Source organism: Pholis gunnellus (assembly GCF_910591455.1).
Source record: "Pholis gunnellus genome assembly, chromosome: 16".
NCBI classification, from domain to species: Eukaryota; Metazoa; Chordata; class Actinopteri; order Perciformes; family Pholidae; genus Pholis; species Pholis gunnellus.
In genome coordinates this window covers 12,411,280-12,431,090 of record NC_136543.1, presented here as the reverse complement: position 1 = coordinate 12,431,090, position 19,811 = coordinate 12,411,280, and the positions used below count along the sequence as shown (strand labels likewise).

At 45.1% G+C, this 19,811-nt stretch overlaps 3 protein-coding genes and 1 long non-coding RNA gene across 6 annotated transcripts; 2 read left to right on the top strand and 2 right to left on the bottom strand.

Annotated features, from left to right (window-relative positions):
- Nucleotides 1-509: 509 nt before the first annotated feature.
- klhl7 (kelch-like family member 7) lies at nucleotides 510-4,633 on the top strand (the record flags this gene model as incomplete). Its single annotated transcript, XM_079175960.1, has 12 exons — nucleotides 510-756; nucleotides 898-1,000; nucleotides 1,234-1,327; nucleotides 1,562-1,686; nucleotides 1,857-2,032; nucleotides 2,304-2,478; nucleotides 2,621-2,763; nucleotides 2,948-3,188; nucleotides 3,319-3,520; nucleotides 3,864-3,961; nucleotides 4,067-4,250; nucleotides 4,399-4,633. Exons 1-12 carry the CDS (start codon nucleotides 628-630, stop codon nucleotides 4,631-4,633), a joined length of 1,905 nt encoding a protein of 634 aa, XP_079032086.1. The 5' UTR covers nucleotides 510-627.
- Nucleotides 4,630-9,353, bottom strand: aste1b (asteroid homolog 1b). Of its 2 annotated transcripts, none has more exons than XM_079175959.1 (7): nucleotides 9,221-9,353; nucleotides 8,297-8,547; nucleotides 7,935-8,201; nucleotides 6,857-7,812; nucleotides 6,534-6,765; nucleotides 6,247-6,439; nucleotides 4,630-5,980 (listed from the first exon to the last, which is right to left on the bottom strand). In XM_079175959.1, exons 2-7 carry the CDS (start codon nucleotides 8,532-8,534, stop codon nucleotides 5,665-5,667), a joined length of 2,202 nt encoding a protein of 733 aa, XP_079032085.1. In that variant the 5' UTR covers nucleotides 8,535-8,547; nucleotides 9,221-9,353; the 3' UTR covers nucleotides 4,630-5,664. The 2 variants fall into 2 exon arrangements, with proteins under 2 accessions (XP_079032085.1, XP_079032084.1); XM_079175958.1 differs by lacking the exon at nucleotides 9,221-9,353 and adding an exon at nucleotides 8,861-8,905.
- smarcc1b (SWI/SNF related BAF chromatin remodeling complex subunit C1b) lies at nucleotides 9,132-16,832 on the top strand. Of its 2 annotated transcripts, none has more exons than XM_079175957.1 (28): nucleotides 9,132-9,370; nucleotides 9,687-9,806; nucleotides 10,243-10,328; nucleotides 10,442-10,523; nucleotides 10,619-10,711; nucleotides 10,859-10,928; nucleotides 11,030-11,099; nucleotides 11,185-11,260; nucleotides 11,453-11,578; nucleotides 11,745-11,827; nucleotides 11,924-12,030; nucleotides 12,122-12,181; nucleotides 12,331-12,359; nucleotides 12,471-12,586; nucleotides 12,736-12,807; nucleotides 12,906-13,019; nucleotides 13,297-13,450; nucleotides 13,574-13,684; nucleotides 13,836-13,895; nucleotides 14,055-14,313; nucleotides 14,419-14,490; nucleotides 14,584-14,630; nucleotides 14,736-14,844; nucleotides 14,931-15,064; nucleotides 15,661-15,795; nucleotides 15,969-16,110; nucleotides 16,287-16,373; nucleotides 16,471-16,832. In XM_079175957.1, the coding sequence occupies exons 1-28, from the start codon at nucleotides 9,194-9,196 to the stop codon at nucleotides 16,536-16,538; spliced, it is 2,859 nt and encodes a 952-aa protein (XP_079032083.1). In that variant the 5' UTR covers nucleotides 9,132-9,193; the 3' UTR covers nucleotides 16,539-16,832. The 2 variants fall into 2 exon arrangements, with proteins under 2 accessions (XP_079032083.1, XP_079032082.1); XM_079175956.1 differs by having other exon boundaries at nucleotides 16,269-16,373.
- A 594-nt stretch (nucleotides 16,833-17,426) lies between these two features.
- Nucleotides 17,427-18,446, bottom strand: LOC306708017. Its single transcript, XR_013767442.1, has 3 exons — nucleotides 18,369-18,446; nucleotides 18,027-18,155; nucleotides 17,427-17,894 (listed from the first exon to the last, which is right to left on the bottom strand). It is a non-coding gene; the product is annotated as an uncharacterized lncRNA (long non-coding RNA).
- Between the last annotated feature and the right edge of the window lie 1,365 nt (nucleotides 18,447-19,811).

The window sequence follows — 19,811 nt, the reverse complement described above, 5'->3', positions numbered from 1 at the left end:
TTATGTTTTCTGGATTCCTGTGCAGGTATGAATGTGTACAGTTACCTATAGGTGCGCTGCAGCGAGGTAAACACAACTCTGCTGTTGCCTTTAGTTCAATCACTGTCTTTGTCTTTCAATGGCTGTATGCAATCTGAAAGTCGCTATTCATAGGGAATACAAATATTGCGTGCGTTGTTGTCTTTTTGAAAACCAAAAGGATTCACTACAGATCTACTAAAAGTAAAAAGTAAATCAGTTCCGCAGTCCCGCAGGTTAATTAGTTATTTATCACACCTGTCGGTAGAGGGCGAACGAGAGTACTTTCAACCAAAAATAAACCCGTAGAAGAAGAGGAAACCCACAACTCGAGCAGCTCACAAAATACACTGCGCTACACCGTTTTATCACTATAGAAAGTTCATCTTTATGATTTCTATTTGTATTTTCAAGGAGTAGCTGCCGTACAACTGGCTGCCTTTTAGTTCATCAAATCTCATAAACCAATAAGCTGCAGGCAGCTAGCAAGCCAAGCCAGTGGCTGAGCGACAAACAAAGAGGCTGCAGCAGCTGCACACTGCTGGCGGTGGTGGTGGTGCTGAAGGTGTTTTCATTTTTTACCGAACAGATTCCGTTCATCGGGCTGACATGACGGGGGTGGCCTCTCCAGAGAAGGCGGCGAGCATCAAGAAGAAGAGCGAGAGGAAGTGTGCCATCAAAGAGGAGTTCAGACAGCTGTCTAACATCATGGGAGTCATGAACAACCTGAGGAAACAGGTGTGTGTGTGTGTGTGTGTGTGAGAGAAAAGAAAAGAGGACAAGTGTGTGTGTGTGTGTCGGTAACAGGGCTTGACATGAGGCCTTTACTGTAAGTGTGTGTCCCTTCCCTGTCCTGATACATGCATGTGTTTTCTTCAGGCTACTCTCTGTGACGTCACCCTGGTGGTTCAGGGGAAACACTTTCCTGCCCACAGAGTAGTGTTGGCTGCTGCAAGCCACTTCTTCAGCCTCATGTTCACCAGTAAGTGTGGACACGAAAACACCATTGACAGGACAGACGCGCTTGATATTTTGTGGACCACAGTAGTGGGAACATTTGCCTCTGCTGCTACAGGGGTGGTGTGATTTCGGATAGAACGTTATTATTTTGGGATGTCACTGTATAAATGATGCAGTGCCACCCAAGCTGTTGCCAAGGATAGGAGGAATATCATGTCTTGCTGATATGTCTCTATTTTCCTTCTTTACCTCCAGCCAGAATGATGGAGTCGATGTCCCACGAGGTGGAGCTCAGGAGTGCCGAGCCTGAGATCATTGAGCTGTTGATTGAATTTATCTACACAGCTCGGTAAGAATCTTGGCTGAAAGTAAGAGCGCCAATCGTGACAAATAGGAGAGATCGTTTTGAGGCACACAGTGCACCTGGAAAAAAAAGGAAATATGACACTGTGGTGTAATTGCTTACAAATGCTGCGAAGCTTAACAGTAGAACAGACACAATCTCTTTTAACTTACTTTCACCTGATTTCATCAGAAACACCTCTTTAATGATAAAGTGTGTGTGTGTGTGTGTGTGTGTCAGGATTTCGGTGAACAGCAGTAACGTCCAGTCGTTGCTGGATGCAGCCAACCAGTACCAGATTGAGCCTGTGAAGAAGATGTGTGTGGAGTTCCTCAAAGGACAAATTGATGCAACAAACTGCCTTGGTAATACAATCAAGGTTGAATCACATCTCAATTTGCTTTTCACCCCAAAATCTGCTCAGCCCTTTGAGTCAGTTTAGCTGGTACTTGTTAAGTCAAAAATGACATTTTTGGTTTGGGGTCACATCATTTGACGCATTAGATTGACTCATCCTCGTTCTGTAATCCTGCAGGTATTTCCTCCCTGGCTGACTGTATGGACTGTCCCGAGCTGAAGGCGGCAGCAGAGGACTTCTTTGAGCTCCACTTCACTGAAGTCTACAAACTGGATGAGTTCCTGCAACTAAATGTTTCACAGCTCACACACCTGCTGCACCACGACAAACTCACTGTCCGTGCTGAGGCCCAGGTACACACACACACACACACACACACATGCACATTCATTGACCATATGCTTCATTTCTTTTATGCTGTAATTTTAAAGAATGTGCTAAAGAAAAACATGTCTGAGGTGTTTCTGTTGGTACTGTTGTTTGGTGCCTAAGTTCGGGGACGTGGCAAAATAATAAGCCCTTACAATTTTTTTATGTGCAAATAATGAGAAATACTTCATTTTACAACTTACATTCCCAAATAGATGGCTTTTCATCATGTCTTGTTGTTGCGTTTGTGTTCAGATTTATGACGCAGCAGTGCGCTGGCTGAAGTACGATGTGTGTAACAGACAGCAGTACATGGTGGAGGTGTTGGGGTGCGTTCGCTTTCCTCTGGTCTCCAAAACCTTCCTCTCCAAGACGGTGCAGGCTGAGCCCCTCATCCAGGACAACCCACAGTGTCTCAAGATGGTCATCAGTGAGTAGGAGGAGATACACACACACGCACTCACACAAATCATGTCACAAACAGACAAGTAAAGAGCAAATTTAAACTGGTGCAAAGGCACACTTCTAAGTTCTGCTGGGTTGACATGAGCGCCCCTGTGCTTTCGTACCAGGTGGGATGCGCTACCACCTGCTGTCCCTGGAGGATCGGGAGGATCTGGGGGAGAACAGCCGACCGCGACGCAAGAAGCACGACTACCGCATCGCTCTGTTTGGAGGCTCCCAGCCTCAGTCCTGCCGCTACTTCAACCCCAAGGTACTGAGCTTGAGTCAGTGAAGTCTGTATAGACGTATACTTCTCATTTAATATTAAAGTGGGAAACTTCTGAGCTCTAATGTTGGGTTTTAGTTTGAAAAATGAGATCAGATATTGCAGAAACAAGTATGACATCTATTGGTTTGCATAGTAAAGTCAAGTTTAAGTCTGGCTTTCCATGCAGGACTCCACCTGGACAGACATCCGCTGCCCCTTCGAGAAGCGCCGAGACGCCACAGCCGTCTTCTGGGACAACGTGGTCTACATCCTGGGTGGCTCACAGCTGTTCCCCATCAAGCGCATGGACTGCTACAACGTCCTGAAGGACAGCTGGTACTCCAAGCTGGGACCTCCCACGCCTCGCGATAGCCTCGCTGCCTGCCCTGCCCAGGGCAAGATCTACACGTCTGGGGGGTCGGAAGTGGGTGAGCACAGAGAGGTGGAAGGGGTGAACTGGGGATATTAGATGTTGATGATCCTTCACGGGCGAAAAAGACATTCCCCTTCTGAAAGCGTGTAACCGTGGTGTTGTGTACTGTACTCGTGCGTCTGCAGGAAGCTCTGCGCTCGACCTTTTCGAATGCTATGACACAAGAACGGAGTCTTGGCAGGTGAAGACCAGCATGCTGATGGCTCGCTGCAGCCACGGCTCGGTGGAGGCCAACGGGCTCATATACGTCTGTGGAGGCACGGTGGGCACCAATGTGTCCGGCAGGGTCCTCAACAACTGTGAGGTCTACGACCCCAGCACTCAAAAGTGAGTCAAACCAACGTATGGTTTAGAACTATACAACCCAAAGGATGATGTGGGGATTTCTGTTGGTCCCTGGTTTGTTTACAGTGTTTATGAATGGGATAGTGAAAAGGACTATGATGGGGAGCACTGTTGCTTTATTGCTATGGACTTGGTGACAACAGCAGGAAACGCAAGGACAATGTGAAGACGTATCTTATTTACTTACTGTCTGTATATCATATCAATGTTGTATTTACCTGACAATAATCATATGTACATTCACACAGAAGTAGTGAATCACCTTGCACTGCTACTGCTGTGGTCTTCTCCTCAATACCTCTTGTCTCCACCTTCCTGTCCTCAGATGGAGGGAGTTGTCTGGGATGAGAGAGGCCAGGAAGAACCATGGGCTGGTGGTGGTCAACAGCAGGATCTACGCTGTTGGAGGGCAGGGAGCTCTAGGTGCAAAAAAAAAAAATGATATTACTAAAATACTGTAATATTACTATTCAACATAGTAGCCGTAGCATATGTGGCATCAGTATGATTTAGTTTTTTTCTCTTTAGGTGGACTTGACTCGGTGGAATACTATGACATTGCCAGTAATGAGTGGCGTGCTGCTTTGGCGATGCCGTGGCGAGGTGTGACGGTGAAGTGTGCAGCGGTCGGTGAGGTCATCTATGTGCTGGCCGGGTTTCAAGGTGTGGGGCGACTCGGACACGTCCTGGAGTACCACACTGAAACGGACAGGTCAGTCTATTAAATAGATATTACTAAAACCAAACAAATGAATAAGTAGACGTTGAATTCTGTCTCCAATAGGCACACTGGGAATCTATGAAATTAAATAACAGCTTGTTTAAACCCTTGATCTAAGTCCGTTCTCTTCTGTGTCCAGGTGGGTGACTTGCAGCAAGGTGCGAGCATTTCCCGTCACAAGCTGCCTAATCTGCGTGGTCGACACGTGCGGAGTCAACGAAGACGAAGACATGGACCTCATAGACTCTCAGCCACAAGCTGCAGCCACCGCCTCGGCATCTGCCACAACCTCCACCACCACCTCCGCCACCTCCTCCTCCTCCTCCTCCTCCTCCACCTCCTCCTCCTCCTCCTCTTCCACCTCCTCCTCATAGGACGAGAGGAAGATTCAGTGTATGTTACGACAGTTGCGGCAGCTACTGCGTTGGGCCTCCAGTGGCCTGACAGCTCCTCTACTAATGTGAATATTCATGTGTGCAAGGCAAACAACTGGTCATGTTCTTTAACTTTGTCCAGTAGCCACATTTATTTTTAACTTTTAGCTGTCCCACTGTTTAAAGTGCCAGTGGGACACTATTCCACACATTTATGTTAAAGGGAACAAGGAGACTTTTAATGAGGATTGTTAGGTTAGATACTAGAAAAAGAAAACAGATTGGCGAGTACAGGTGGGGAACCTCTTTATTTGTTTTTTTTGTCGTTTTGGAATCAAATACTGTTACGGAGTTTAAATATACTGCATTTATGAATAGTTGACGATTGGTTGTGTTGTGTTCATATTTAATAAGACAAAAGACTTCATAGAGAATAAGTAAAAAAAACGTTTTCTCAGCCATGTGGTTACAAGTAAAAACTAGCTGAATGTGACTAAAAAACATGTCTGAGTTTGATTTATATTTTTTTTATTATAGAAAGATGAGTAAATGAATTCATGAGTAAGAAGGAATCTGCGATTAAAGAACATTTCATAAGTTCCTCTAAGATGATATAAGATGATAAAATAAGACACCACTTCATTTACTGTTAAAATGTTGTGTTGACTGAACTGAATAAAAATATCTGGTGAAAACATGCATTAAATACAGTGGCTTTGCTCTAATGAGTTAAAATACGGCCAGAGTTCTCTGTGGGAAAACTGATCTGACATGTTGCTTGATATGTTGACGTCACTTGATTTAAGACAGGAATAGAAGTTTTCATAAACGGGTCAATATTATCGATGAAGCTTAAACTAGTGCAACAAAGGCAGACGCTCAGCGGTCGACATTAAGATGTGCTCTTCACTTGTCAAATGACTATTTGTAGCATTCCCTGAGTGTGTTTGATAAAACACTGGAATGTCCTCCCTCATTTGGCCCCTCGCGAGTGCTTCATATCGAACAGTTCATTTTCCTCTGCCTCCTCATCAATCGTCAGACTCTTCCTCGCTCATCAGGAGAGCAAACCTATTGTTTATCTCCTCAGTCCCCCTTCCCCTTCCTCCTCTTCCTCCACCACCTCCCCCCCCTCTTCCTCTTCCTCTCCTTCCCCGGCCTCCGCCTCTCTTCCCCCTCCTTGCTGCCGAAGAGGAAGGATGGGTCTTAGAGCTGCAGTTCCTCACGGTGTCCAGAAGGAATGAGTAGAACGGTCCGGACATGGAACCCCCGACGAGGAGTGACTCAGCAGCTCGGCCTCCTTTCAGATACCTGAGGAGGCCGTGCACCAAGGTACCACTGTACAACCTGAACCGCACACAGAGATGGAGAGGGAGGCACATAATAACACATTTGTTATCACTTAACCACGGTATCTGTATACAACGTCTCTTATATAATCATCAAAAAGCAATAAGATGATGTCACCATGGGCTTGTGAGAAATCGTGACGGGTATTCTTTACTACTTTCTCATAGACTTTAACGATCAAATAAATAAAAAGTTGAATCGATAACAAAGAAAAGTCAGTTGCAGCTCTGGTTCTCGGTGTGTTATCTCGCCCTGTGCCTTACCATGACAGGTGGGGATCAGGCAGCGGCTGCAGCAATAGCTGATTGAGACACAGTGCACTCCAGAGGCAGGCCTGCCATTGGCTGAGACTGTGAGCCACTCCGACATCCAAGCCCCGCCTCTCCCCCGGTCTCACACGTTGTCGATCCAGCCCCGTCCACACGTTGCCCTCCGCAGCCCAGTTCAGCTGTGGGACTGGGATGACACACAAGCGGCAACGTTGTCATTATTGAGATACACAGCGTCTGTGACCTCGTGGGGCAATACAAAAGATACAAACACAACTAACCGGTGTGTTGGTTGTGGGTAGCTTCAGGCTGGTTGCTCCAAGACAGCTCTCCGTAAACCATGTTCAGCACCAACGCCTGGAGCTGGGGCTGTGAGGGTGTGGGTTTGGCCTCTCGCAGCCAGAAGGCTGTCACTGCTACAGCCAGCCTCAGGTGGAGAGGAACATCAGCCAGGGCAGACTCCTTCACTCCCAAGACTTCTAACAGGACCCCGAGACGAACCTTCACAGGAGCCTGGATGAAATAATGGGACAGCATCGGGAAAGGTAAATAAATCAAATAACTAATTGCCTTTAAAAACAAAACATAGGTTTAGTTGTCATACCTGGCCCAGTGTACCTAGAAGCAGGGGGTTTCTGAGCGGATGTGCCTCTACATTGTTTTTCTTCAAGTTCAGATCCATGCGGTCGTACTCCTCCACACACATGGGGGCACTATGGTCCTGGGCCGATACTGTAGCTGCACCAGCTGCTTGTTCAATGCTAAATCCTGACTGAACACCCTGCTGTGTGGGTAAAATAATATCCTGACCCCTACCTCCACCTCCCCGCCCCCTTTCCCCTCGCCCTCTCCCACCTCTCATACCCTGGCTGACGTTTTCTCGTGCCCTCATATCCCGTGCCTGGACATCCTGGCCGCTCTGCAGTATCATCCCATATATAGCCTGGCGTATGGCGCTGGCACTACTATGGCTGCTGGCTAGCCTGCTGTTCTCCACCTGCGGGATGAGCAGGACCTTGCGCATCACCAGAGCATCTACCGCCAAGGGAGCCAAAAGCCCCTGAGCTGCAGCCAGCGACAGACACTCTGGCAGCCAAGAGGTCCGCCCTCTAGGAGCGGCCGTACCTTCAGAGAACCAGTGAGCCAGAGAGCTTTCAGTGGCGATGTGGTACTCCTGCATACCTGCCCACAGCTGTGAACTGAGCCCACCCTTCTGTCCTCTCTTGCCCCTAACGCCTCCAGCTTCCTCCCCCATCAGTATGCTCGCTTCCTCCAGTGCGTCGGACGGATTTTTAAAAGAGGACAGCCAGAGGAGGAAGCGCTCGATGCGGGAATAGGGTGCTCCTTTGCCACCTAACCGATCTAGGATTCTTTCAACATCTTTTGGAGCGCCATAATCATTACCAGCCAGAACGGCAAATAAGGGCAGCAACTCCTTGTTCATGCTGCCAAACCAGCGGCACAGCCCGTTAGTGGTGTAGCAACGAGCCGAGATGTAGCGGTGAGAGGCTTTACCGTTAAGGTTGGCCCACTGGAAAGAACTGAGTGGCAGGTAACCACCTAGGAAAACAAAGCAGGTAAACAACATGTAAGACAACAGCCGAGCCGCAAGTGAGATACCATCATTACAAAGGCAGATTTGGATCCTTGTTAAGTACCAAAAATCCTGTCGCTATTCATACCTGGCAGGTCAAAGATATAGAAGTCACTGTCATTGGTCAGAACTGGGCAGTTCCACTGGCGAGCCAGACATGCAATTTCCCAGTCAGCCTCAGCTGGACACTGGACCAGAGGGACTCCTCTCTGGATGAGGACCTGAATGAAAACATGTCTGGTGAGGAGTGGGAGAATAGAGCCATTGCGGCCATGGGAGAGACTGTCTGCCTCCTTTATCTTGGACTGTAGACGCTGACGCAGGGTGGGAAACTTCTTGTCACTTGGGTCAATCCCTTAAGAAAAAGAACAGAACAGACAATGAACTTGATCCGTTTTAAACAAATGTGAGCAAACTGATAGGGCGTTGCCATGTCAAAAGCATTCTTACCTCCATCCAGTACCACATACGGCTGGATGTTACAGGCCGCCAACGCATTGAGGAACTGGGTGAGCAAGCAAGCAAAGGCATTATAGTCCCCTCCGTGCTGCTGATCCAAACTGTGGTTAAAGTAGAGGCGGAAATACAGACTGCAGCCATCAATGACCAGGGGACTGTCCCTGAACTTCACATCTTGGAGTAAGTTTCTCTTCCCCTCCACAAAGGTGGTCAGACCGTGGACACCCATTGGATCTCAGGACCTGAGAAAACATGAAGTGTTAAGGTTACTCACTGCTGGCGCTTCAGTGCTGCGATGAGTAAGGTTGGCCTAAGGGTGTTTGGAGTCTGCGGTTTTGCTGATATCCAATTATAGAATGGGACGGAAAAGAATCATAATTCGCTGACAGACAGCTTTGTATTTCCTGACAGACATCGTGCATGTCTGGAAAGTTATGACTAAACAAACATTTCTGCAACAAAGTTCACAGGTTATTGTAATTATGTTTTTTAAAACAGTTATTCAATAGGTAGCTTGGAATTAGAGTGTTAGAATATAAACAAGCAGCAGCTAACCGATGTCGCTTCACTTCTGTTTACATGTCTTCCGTAGTTTTTTCCTTGTATTGTTGTACTTTTCAAAATAAAGGTCGTGGTTTGTAACAAACACGTGTATTCTACATACAGACGCTTCGTGGTGTTTTAAAAATACAATACCGATTTAAAACCGCGCACAATTAAATAATAAAACACTTGAAAATTAAAAACAGTTCGACATTTAAAAAGGGAAAACCTTTATTCCGAACTGCGACAATCGCGCTGCGTCTCGCGAGAGAAAACGAGAATGCGAAAGCTAGCGAGCGCGCTAGCCAGTTTTGTTCTCCTGTTTGAGATTAATCTCGTTTAATTATGGCCACAATGTCCGGAGGCACACACCTCGGCACTCCCGGGACAAGCCAAGCCAGCTCCGGAACATCCGCACATCGGAAAAAAGACAGCAGTCCGTCCGCTCGGTTCTGGGAGAGTCCGGATACTTTAGCCCAGCTGGAGGTGGTGCGACAGTGGATCGGGAAGCACTACAAAAAGGTAGTTAGCTGGTTAGGAAGCTAGCTAGCAAGCTAGCCGCCCCCTGCTAGCAAGTCCAGTGGCTCAGACTGTAAACAAACGTCTCGTGCTGGATAACGTTACGTTTACACTGACCAGCGAGATGTATTGAGTGCTGCATTTAAACATATTAATACACACGAAAGATGAAGTGCAAAGCAGCCATATCCCACAGGTTAACCAGTAACGTTACAAACACAACAGTTTAACCGGCTAGACTCTCGGTAAATGCAGTGGGTTGTAGGTAGCCTTAAAGCGATTAATATTCTCCTCATGTCTCTGTCTGTGTGTCCGTTAGTATGTGCTGGTGGACGCTCCATCGTGTCAGGCTCTGGCTGCAATGACTCTGCAGCTTCTCCAGTTCCAAGAGGATGCTTTTGGCAGACAAGCCACCAGTCCTGCTCTCACCAAACTGCCCGTGAGTCCATCTCTCACTGTCACTCTCACAGTATTCCGAATTTACCATATCCAGTCTCCAAAGTCTCCATCTTTTAGGATTTATGTTGATTTAAGCTTGTTTTTACAGGGGTTGAGATCCCTAACGTGTATAATAATATAAATACAGTACTGCATATTTATTTTATCTGTTTCTTAGTTGCTACCTCGAGCTAGGCACAAAATAATTTCATTACACATTGTACGGTGTATGACTGTATGTGACAAATAAACTAGATTGATTTCAGTCTGGACATAATTACAATACCGAGGGAGAAAAACACCTTAAATCTGAAAGGGTCTTTCAATGGTGTCCCCCCCCCCCCCCATAGAGAGGGGAAAGAGTAAGATGACAGAAAATCTGACAAGATGGATCGTAAACAATAAACAAAACTCTTTATTTTACATTTGTTCTGCAGGCACAGTGCTTCCTGGACCTGCGGCCAGGGGGTGGACTCTGCCACATCCTTGGCACTGCCTACAAGTTTAAGGCTGAGCAAGGCTGGTGAGTTGCGTGCCCCTGATGCTTCTGCTTTTCCACAGTAGTGTCCTTCATGTTAACTTCCTTCCTTCCTTCCTTCCTTCCTTCCTTCCTTCCTTCCTTCCTTCCTTCTACAGGCGGAGGTTTGACTTGCAGAATCCATCAAGAACTGAAAGAAATGTCGAGATGTTTGGTGCTATTGAAAGAGCCCTGATCCAGGTGACATAGACACACTTGTAAACACACACACACACACACATCAGCCTACCAGGGACACACCCCTGATGAACTACTTGTGATTTGTGCATCTACAGAACAAGTCTATGTCACTGCCTGTGGTATATGTGGACCCTATACTGGATCAGGAGCTGGCTAGCAGACTTACGGATATTATCACCAAACACCAGGTAAAGTGCTGAGATGAGCAGACGGAGTGATGAAGGAGAACATGTTCATACGTTGACGTATACCGAGAGGGGAAGCGAGAATATGTAACTCATTGTCGCTCTAACAATATAGTTCAATATCAGTGCTAAAGGTTTGTCCCTCCACAGGGAACTCTCACTGAGGACCGAACGCTCGCCAGTCACCACATCTACTCCTCACCTGCGTCTACAGAGGAAGGTCAGTTACAGTTTGTGCGTGTGAATGTGAGTGTGTTATCTTTTGAAATGCTTGGTACGTATTTAACTGAATACCTTTTTCTCATACACGTCTGTGTTCAGATGAGTGGATGCGTCCTGTCATGCGGAAAGACAAACATGTCTTGGTACACTGGGGCATGCACCCTGACAGGTGATGCACAAGCTCTCACACGCACACATATATACACACACACACACACTACTTACCTATTGTGTCAATTGTCACTTTTCCACAGTTATGACAGTTGGCTGTCCTCAAGTGATGTTGAAGGAGAGGTTGAAGAGCCACCACATTCACAGAAGCCGTGGCGGGTTCGTACAACAGCACACATACAGAAACATGATGCTTTACCGCTCTGTATACTTAGTTACATACTATGGATCCCTGCTGCATTTACTATGTACAGCTGGACATCAATATTTTAGCTCAGAATCAGATTACATTGATGACATACACTAGCATACACCACATTAATCCTCATGTTGTGTGTGTGTGTGCCCCAGGTCCATGCTAGCTGGGTTCTGGACACAGATGTTTTCAACGAGTGGATGAACGAAGAAGACTATTGTGTGGACGAGAGGAATGTACCAATCATTTTCCGCCGGCGCATTCACCTCAGAGACGACCAGGTTTGTACGAAGCTGTAGGGGGTCTAGAGGGCGTCAGAAGGATAAAAGGTGTTGTCAATTATTTTCCAAATTGAGGCAAAAAGGATACTTTCATTTTCAGATAATGACCCTTAAACGTTGGCTTACTTAGTTTTTGTTCACCCTCTATGTCTGCCTTGTGTTGCAGGACTCCAAATTCACCCCCTCCAAAAAGAGAAGACGCTCTCCCTCTCCTCCCTCCTCTGAAGGCAGAAAGAAAGGAAAGAAGGGGTAAGAAACAAGTGTTTCAAACAAACATGGAGGGTATCCGTTTGGTTTGACGTTTCAGGGTGAGGTCTCAGCATTGAATTTTGTCTGTTTGCACAGGAGAAGGCGCGGACCACAGGAGGAAGAGACAGAAGAGGACTTGACCAAAGACATGGAGGACCCTACCCCGGTTCCTAACATGGAGGAGGTTGTACTACCCAAGAATGGTAAAAGACTGTGACCAGGAAACTAGTCAAATATAAGTATTCAGAAAAGTAGCCCTTTGTCTCTAAACTATTTCTTATGTTGTTTATGCAGTCAACCTGAAGAAGGACAGTGAGAATACTCCTGTCAAAGGAGGGACTATGGCTGACCTGGGTAGGTTAAGTGTTATAGCTCATGTTTAAGGAGAAATGTCGTTTGTGTAAATGTTTCCTCCAGTTTATAACGTTAAAGATTACAAAATACGGTTGGACTTTTGTTTGTGGGAATGCACATTGAGTTTTCACTCTCTTTCCCTTTTCCAGATGAACTGGAGGATGATTTCCCAGGAAGGGTAAATATGATGAAATCTATCTCATTCAAATGTTTTTAAGTGCAGGAGGGCAGTGATGTAATAGTGTTATTAAATGAAATGTACTCTCTGTGTGTGTCTGTGTGTGTGTAGGATGATGAGGAGGGGAGAGGGGAGACAGCTCGCCTGTCAGAGGGAGAGGACAACATCACAGAACAAACCCATCATATCATAATACCAAGTTACACATCTTGGTTCAATTACAACAGGTAACTGAATACACTCACAGGTATTACACAGTATTACAATGTCACTACACATGTAGTGACATTGACTGTTACTCCAAACATAGCTTTCTTCAGTGCATCCCAACTTTATAACCAAAACCCCTAAAAACCTCTCTATCCATGTATTCCAGCATTCACGCGATAGAGAAGCGCGCATTGCCCGAATTCTTCAATGGAATGAATAAGTCCAAATCGCCAGAAATGTGAGTGCTGCAGATATTCAGACTTTACTATTCAAGTCTTATCGGGTGAGTGAGATGGTTCCCCCGAAAAACAACATGGTGTTTCTTGTGCACTGCAGCTACCTGGCTTACCGTAACTTCATGATCGACACATACCGGCTCAACCCCCAGGAATACCTCAGTTCAACGTCCTGCAGACGCAACCTCACTGGAGACGTCTGTGCCGTCATGAGGTAACGCTTAGTGTGTGTCTGTGTGTGTGTGGGTGTTTACCATGCATTGTCTGAAGTTAAGTGTGATGTGTGGGTGTGCTGTAATATGAACGTGTTACCGAATTAAATCTGTTCATGTTGGTAAGGAAAATGTGGTACGTGGTGTACTTAATGCGTCTCAAAAGCAGCTTTTATTTTTAATTGCAGCTTGGCACATGCTGAGTGTATTTACATGCAGTCATCAGCTGCAACACAGTGAAATGTAGATAGAAAGAAGAACAATATTCTTTATGTCCAGGGTTCATTCATTTTTGGAGCAGTGGGGTTTGATTAACTACCAGGTGGATGCAGAAAGCCGGCCCCTCCCCATGGGACCCCCACCCACCCCTCATTTCAACGTACTGGCCGACACACCGTCCGGGCTGGCCCCCTTACAACACAAACCACTGCAGGTAAAACACACACACACACACACACACACACGGAGCACATGACGACAGCTCGACACCGACGCGTCTGAAACACACATTTGAATCATCTGATGAACTCTGCCGCCCACTCTCACTCTCTCTCAGGTGTCGGCCTCGCAGCACATGTTATATTTCCTGGAAAAGAGCAAAGAGAAGCCGCCAGACTGCCAGAACTTTGGTCTGCGCTCCGACATCTACACCAAGAAACACCCGAAGGTCTCACGCAGTAACAATTGCATGTTTTTTTTCCCCAATCTTGTTTCATATAACATTTGGTTGATGACATATTTATTTCACTTAAAACAATTTCTGTAATTAAGCTGTTATTAGAATTATTAAAAAATTGTTTTCACGACATCTGCCTCAGACTAAAGGTACAAATGCAGGAAGGGAATGGACAGAGCAAGAGACGCTATTGCTACTAGAGGTAAGACAGGTTTTTGGCTTTCTAAAATAGATTTAGATTACACATGACTCATTGCCTTCCTAAAAAGGGTAATTGTCTACTTTTGAGTCATGAGAATCATTGACCTGAAGGTTTGCATCTTGTTCTCACACTTGTCTTTCCTCTTTGTCTCTCTCTCAGGCCTTGGAGGTCTACAGAGATGACTGGAACAAAGTATCCGAGCATGTGGGCTCCAGAACACAGGACGAGTGTATCCTCCACTTCCTCCGTCTGCCGATAGAAGACCCTTATCTAGAAGACTCGTCGGCCTCCCTCGGCCCACTGGCGTACCAGCCTGTGCCTTTCAGCCAATCGGAAAACCCCGTCATGAGCACTGTGGCCTTCCTGGCATCCGTGGTGGACCCACGAGTGGCTTCGTCCGCAGCCAAAGCTGCACTGGGTGAGAGGACAGAGGGAGGAGTGTTGATTTGAGTGTTCGGCTACATTATGGCTACGACTGTGAGATGGTACACTGGAGTGATTTTACATTTCTTTTTGTCATCAGAGGAGTTTTCCAAAGTGCAGGAAGAGTTAGTGGATAAGGTCTCTGAAATGTCCAACCAGCCTGAGAAAACAGGTAACATTGTGTATATATATTTATATATATAATCACACAAATACATATACTTCTTTATTCTGTCTACAATTCATCTCTTATTCTGCCTTTCAGAGTCGATGGATGCAGAGCTAATTGAAACAAACGCCACCTCCCATCAGGTGAAACCGCAACAAGAGCTCAGTGAGGGTTTTACTGTTTCTGCTGGTGATTTTTTTTGTGGCTTACCTTGAGTGTGTGTGTGGGTACATCTGGATCTGTTTCAGGTCCCTTTAATGGCCGATGGGCTCACGGTGGAACCCATTCAGGCCAAAGTAGAGGGAGACCTAGTTAAAACTGAAAATGCCGAAAATATACTTGCAGAGGAGAGAGACGGTATGCAAATATGTACAGTATATGTGTATGTATTTGTGTAAATTTGCATGTCTGGCTATATTAAAGAAATTCTCTCTCTGGTCCAGGAAGGGGAGATGACGACGAGAGCCTCGGGCGGGGAGATGTGGATGAGGCAAGAGTGATGGAGCAGGATCTGGTGGAGGGCAGAGTCGCCACAGCAGCAGCAGCTGCTCTGGCCTCAGCTGCCACAAAGGCCAAGGTACAGCCCACCCTTCAGAATAGACCAATCACAGGGGAGTACAGTGAAGAAATGGTTGTCATTGGTTGACTGTCAATGGTTTCAAATCAGATCACTTTAAGACCTGGCTTTGCACATACAGGTCAGTATATGTAGGATATACAGTAAATCTGACAGATTAGAGACTGGGATTATCTCAGAAAGGTCGTATTTATGTAGGTTTCAAATGTTAATAAATAAAAATGTGTGGTTCATTGTAACCCAGTGAGGTGTCTTGGCCAGTCTTTCTACACAAAGCTATATTAGAGTTAAATCAGTAATCGTCTCACCCCTTGTTGCTAATGATTCATTTGGTAGTTTTATTTCATTCAGTCCCTTAATTTATTTTCTCCATCCCTCCCTGCCGCGCTCTGCCACACCCAATTAATTCTACCCCTCCTCTCACCTCTTATCTTTTCTCTTCTTCCCCCAGTGTTTTCCCGTTTTTATCTTTACCTCCACTACCTTTTTCAGTTCCTACCTTTCAACGGTCACGTGCACTCGCCACCTAATTCCTCACTCATTCATGGTGTCATTTTGCTTCTAACTTTCTCCGTCTTTGCCTCGTGTGTTTGCAGCACTTGGCAGCAGTAGAAGAGAGGAAGGTAAAGTCCCTGGTGGCTCTGCTGGTGGAGACCCAGATGAAGAAGCTGGAGATCAAACTGAGGCACTTTGAGGAGCTGGAGACCATCATGGACCGCGAGAAAGAGGCTGTGAGTGAACATAAATATCTGCTGTAGCCCAGACCAACTTTAAACTCCGAAAACGTTACATGTCTAAAAGCTCAAATGGCAAATTTCTCATATCCGTTTGTATCCAGAAGCAACAAAACAGTCCGTATCATTAATACTCTGTATGTGTGTGTGTATGTGTGTGCATCATGCAGCTGGAGCAGCAGCGGCAGCAGCTCCTGACCGAGAGACAGACGTTCCACACTGAGCAGCTGAAGCAGGCAGAGATGAAGGTTCGCCAGCAGAGGGAGCAGCAGGGTCAGCCGGGGCAGCCGGGATTCACAATGCAGCATTCAGGTCTGACCACACACATGCACACACGGACCAAAAGTCAAACACCCTCTGAGAAAAAAAAGGCTTACCCTCTTAGGACACAATAAAAAAATACCCGGTGTGTTATTTTCTTATCTGTTGTTCCAACGCTTAACATCTGGGGTTCTATCATTACGCTTCAGCCTTGCCTCCTCCTTCAGGCCAGCCGATGCCCAATCGGATGATGCCGGGTGGAGGAAACGCCCAGGCGATGGCCCCTCGACACCCCGGAGCTCCCAATGGCATGTGTGAGTGTTCCTTACTGTTGCAAACGCTTCAAAGAGCTGTAAGCCTGGTCAGACTCTGTAGGTGTGATGACACTATCTTCTTCTGTCACTGTCTCAGACCCGTCCTCGCAGCCTGATGGGATAGCAACAGCTCAGCCGGGTCCTCCAGCGGCCAGTCACAGCTGAACTGACCAGAAAACAAGATGCACACACACACACACACGCACATACCAGTCCTTCTTCAATGGAAAACACACGTATAACAATGTAACACTGGCAAATATGATCAGGAACAACTGTTGAGAATTTGAACTTTGTAACTCTTCAGTACTAGTCATATGTTTATAGACACACAAGCACATAGACGCAGTTAATGTGTATTTGGTTAACGGCTCAGTCTGTCTTATATCTGTGAAATATTTGTGCTCTGATGTCCGAGTTGAGAAATCTTAAGATTGAACTCAGCTCATTAAAGTTGTTTTACATGAAACTGAGTGTGTGTGTCTTGAGTCTGTGTGTGTTTTACCTGTCTTGTGGGGACATAAATCTGTTTAGACAGTCACATTGAGGGACTTGCCTTCTTTTTGGGGACATGACACATTTCATTTTAAGGAGAATACTTGGTTAAGGTTAAAGTCAGGGTTAGGCTGGTTGCAGTTATTGTTAAGGTCATGGTAAGTCTCCACAAAATGAATTCAAGTCAATATAATGTCCCCATAAGTCATGAAAACATGACAAACAGGAAAAGTATTTAATTAAAGATGAGTTTAGAATTCATGAATATGTCATAGGCTATGAAAATAACAGCTATTGTTTAAAAAAGCAGGGGTAATGCATGTAGACTTACTCTGAAGACAGCTCTTTGGTCAGTATGTATTCCAAGGAAGAGCAACCAGATTGTTGTCACACACACAACTTCATGAGATGGAATTATTACATTTGCTTCTTTCATGAAAATATATTGTAAATGCAGGGCAACCACCTCTTCACCCGGCTTTATCTTAAAAGGTGCTGGAAGTATCAAAAAGCCCAAACTGGTAGAATAGATATCCTCACACTTACATCTATGCAGAGAAGACTTTATTTCTTAGCATAAAGAGCATACAGGGTCCTTTAGACCATCACATGTAGTTGAAGGGAAAATTACATACACAGCCAAAGCCATCCTCCATATCTTATCTCTCTCTAAACAGTATCACAGAAACAGATTTAACTACTGTCAAGCTGTTGGGTAGAGCATCTTTCTTTATGCTACAAAGTTAGCAGACTAGTTTGCGGGATTGCATGTACATTACACTGATTAATAAGCCCTCTGAAACCACATTATACCAGTAGTGTGCCATCAGGGCCAGTAAAGCCTTCTCTACTGGCCCAGACAGAATCACAAAGTTGTAGCTATTTTATAATTGAATTATTTTTCATAAATACACTACATGTATTCTAAATATTTTTTCCCATTATCTTATTATCTCATTGCACAGCTACTGTCTTCCTTGGTTGTCCTGCTTCCAGCGCTGCAGCGTTTTTGTTTCTTCTTGTTTTCTACAAAACAAACAATTATTGACATTTGAAGCTGATATTATGGAAGTGTGACATGCTCTAACATTTAAATATTTTGCAGTTTATTAATTTCTCAGACAAAATAAGCTTCTTGAGAGATTGTTGAATCATTACCCGAAGCCCAGTGGCCCAGCTACCACCAATACTGCCACTGCTGCCACTGCCACTGCCACGGCTGCAACAGCTATTGCCAGTAAACCAGTTACAGAAATAGTTCCTGCAGCTTTCAAAGATTCTCCTGTCCTAAAAATAATGAATTAAAAATGAATTACAATAAATTACCATGAAATAACATTAACGCTAAAATGATGTAACAATTGTTAAATCAAAGCTTGAACCTTGTTTGAATATTACTTTTTTTTTTTAAATATCCAAAGTAAACACTGTTTTATTGGCAACCCACCTATTAATGACATTCAAACAGAACCCTATTAACTTGAAGGTAAAATTACTTACTGAACCCAAATCCCATTCATCCTCGATGTCTTATTTCTCTCTTCTCAGCAGTGAACAGACAACAACTGTATCATTCAGTTTCAATGTGAAGCTTTGCATTTGGTTCCAGTTTTATGTATTTCCTCCCTTCCTGTGTGACTTGCCAAAAGGGGTGTGTTGTGTGTTTCAGCACATTGTAGCAATTCAAAGTCAATAATTGACAAGGCTTAGTCTGCCATTTCTCAGTTTTTAACAGTGGTGGAGGAAGTACTCAGATCTTTTACTTAAGTAAAAGTAGCAATACCACAGTGTGGAATTACTCGATACAGGTGAAGGTCTGAAGAATGACCCGTGTTATCCGGCCTGTGCTATTGTTATCCAATGTTATGAGCATATCGGAAAGTTTACATGTTTTTAACGCAAATAGTAAACATACTTGTTCTGTGCAATCAACATATTTATTTTGATATATTTAAAGTTATATTTCTTGTACAATGTGCTCAGCTTATATTATGTAATGTATGTGCCATGGTAGCAAACACATAAAAAACAAATGACTCTTTCAGTTTCATTCTTACTCATTCAAGATGAAAAGTAGTCACCTCCCTCGAATGGCATCTTTTAGCTAATGTTGTCTAAAAGTTCTGTTGTTCATTATGCCCTATTTGTAAAAACAGTATTGTCACATTCACCACTGCTTGAACCGTTTCCTTGCAACAATTTAATGGTAAATCCAATTTGAACAAGAATTCACCAACAAGGACCACGGCAATAACAATATGAGTTTCGAGAGGTTTATTGCGAGATGGAAGGATTGTTAGAATTAGGAAGCGGAAGGGGTCGAGGTAGAGGTATGAAGGAGTAGGGTAGGAATAGGTGTAGAGGCATGAAAGGGTCGAGGTAGAGGGATGTAGGGGGAGGGGGAGGTAGGGATAGGGGTAGAGGGATGAAGGGATGTAAGAGTGTAGGGGAGAAGAAACGAGGAGGGTAGAGAAGGTCGTAGAACGAAGGTTGGGGGACCGTTGGTGTCCGATGGCTGGCGGGAACTGGGGGAATGGAGACTGTAGAGTGGTGGGCCGTCTCTTTAGAAGCTCTGGTTGTGCAGAGTCCCCCGTTATTAAACCTGCGAGAGAGAGAGCGAGGCAGAAAGTGAACAAAAATTGGGTTGGGGGAGGGGTGTGAAAGCAGAGTCAAAGAGGAAGTGAACAGCTTTGTTGTGCTTAAATACTTTGGAAATGAGCTTGTGTTCAGGGCGTGGTCCATGTTCCCGAACTAACTTTATGAAACTCAATTTAAAATTCAGAAAGAATAAAACAAACAATTCTACTCTATCCCACTTGGTGTTTTATTTAATCATCCTATTATTATATATTCTAGTACCTATCAGGCAGTCGCAGTGTGCTGATAATGCTCCAGTGACGCCTCATATAGTGGAATAACTACCACTTCACATAACGTAATCAG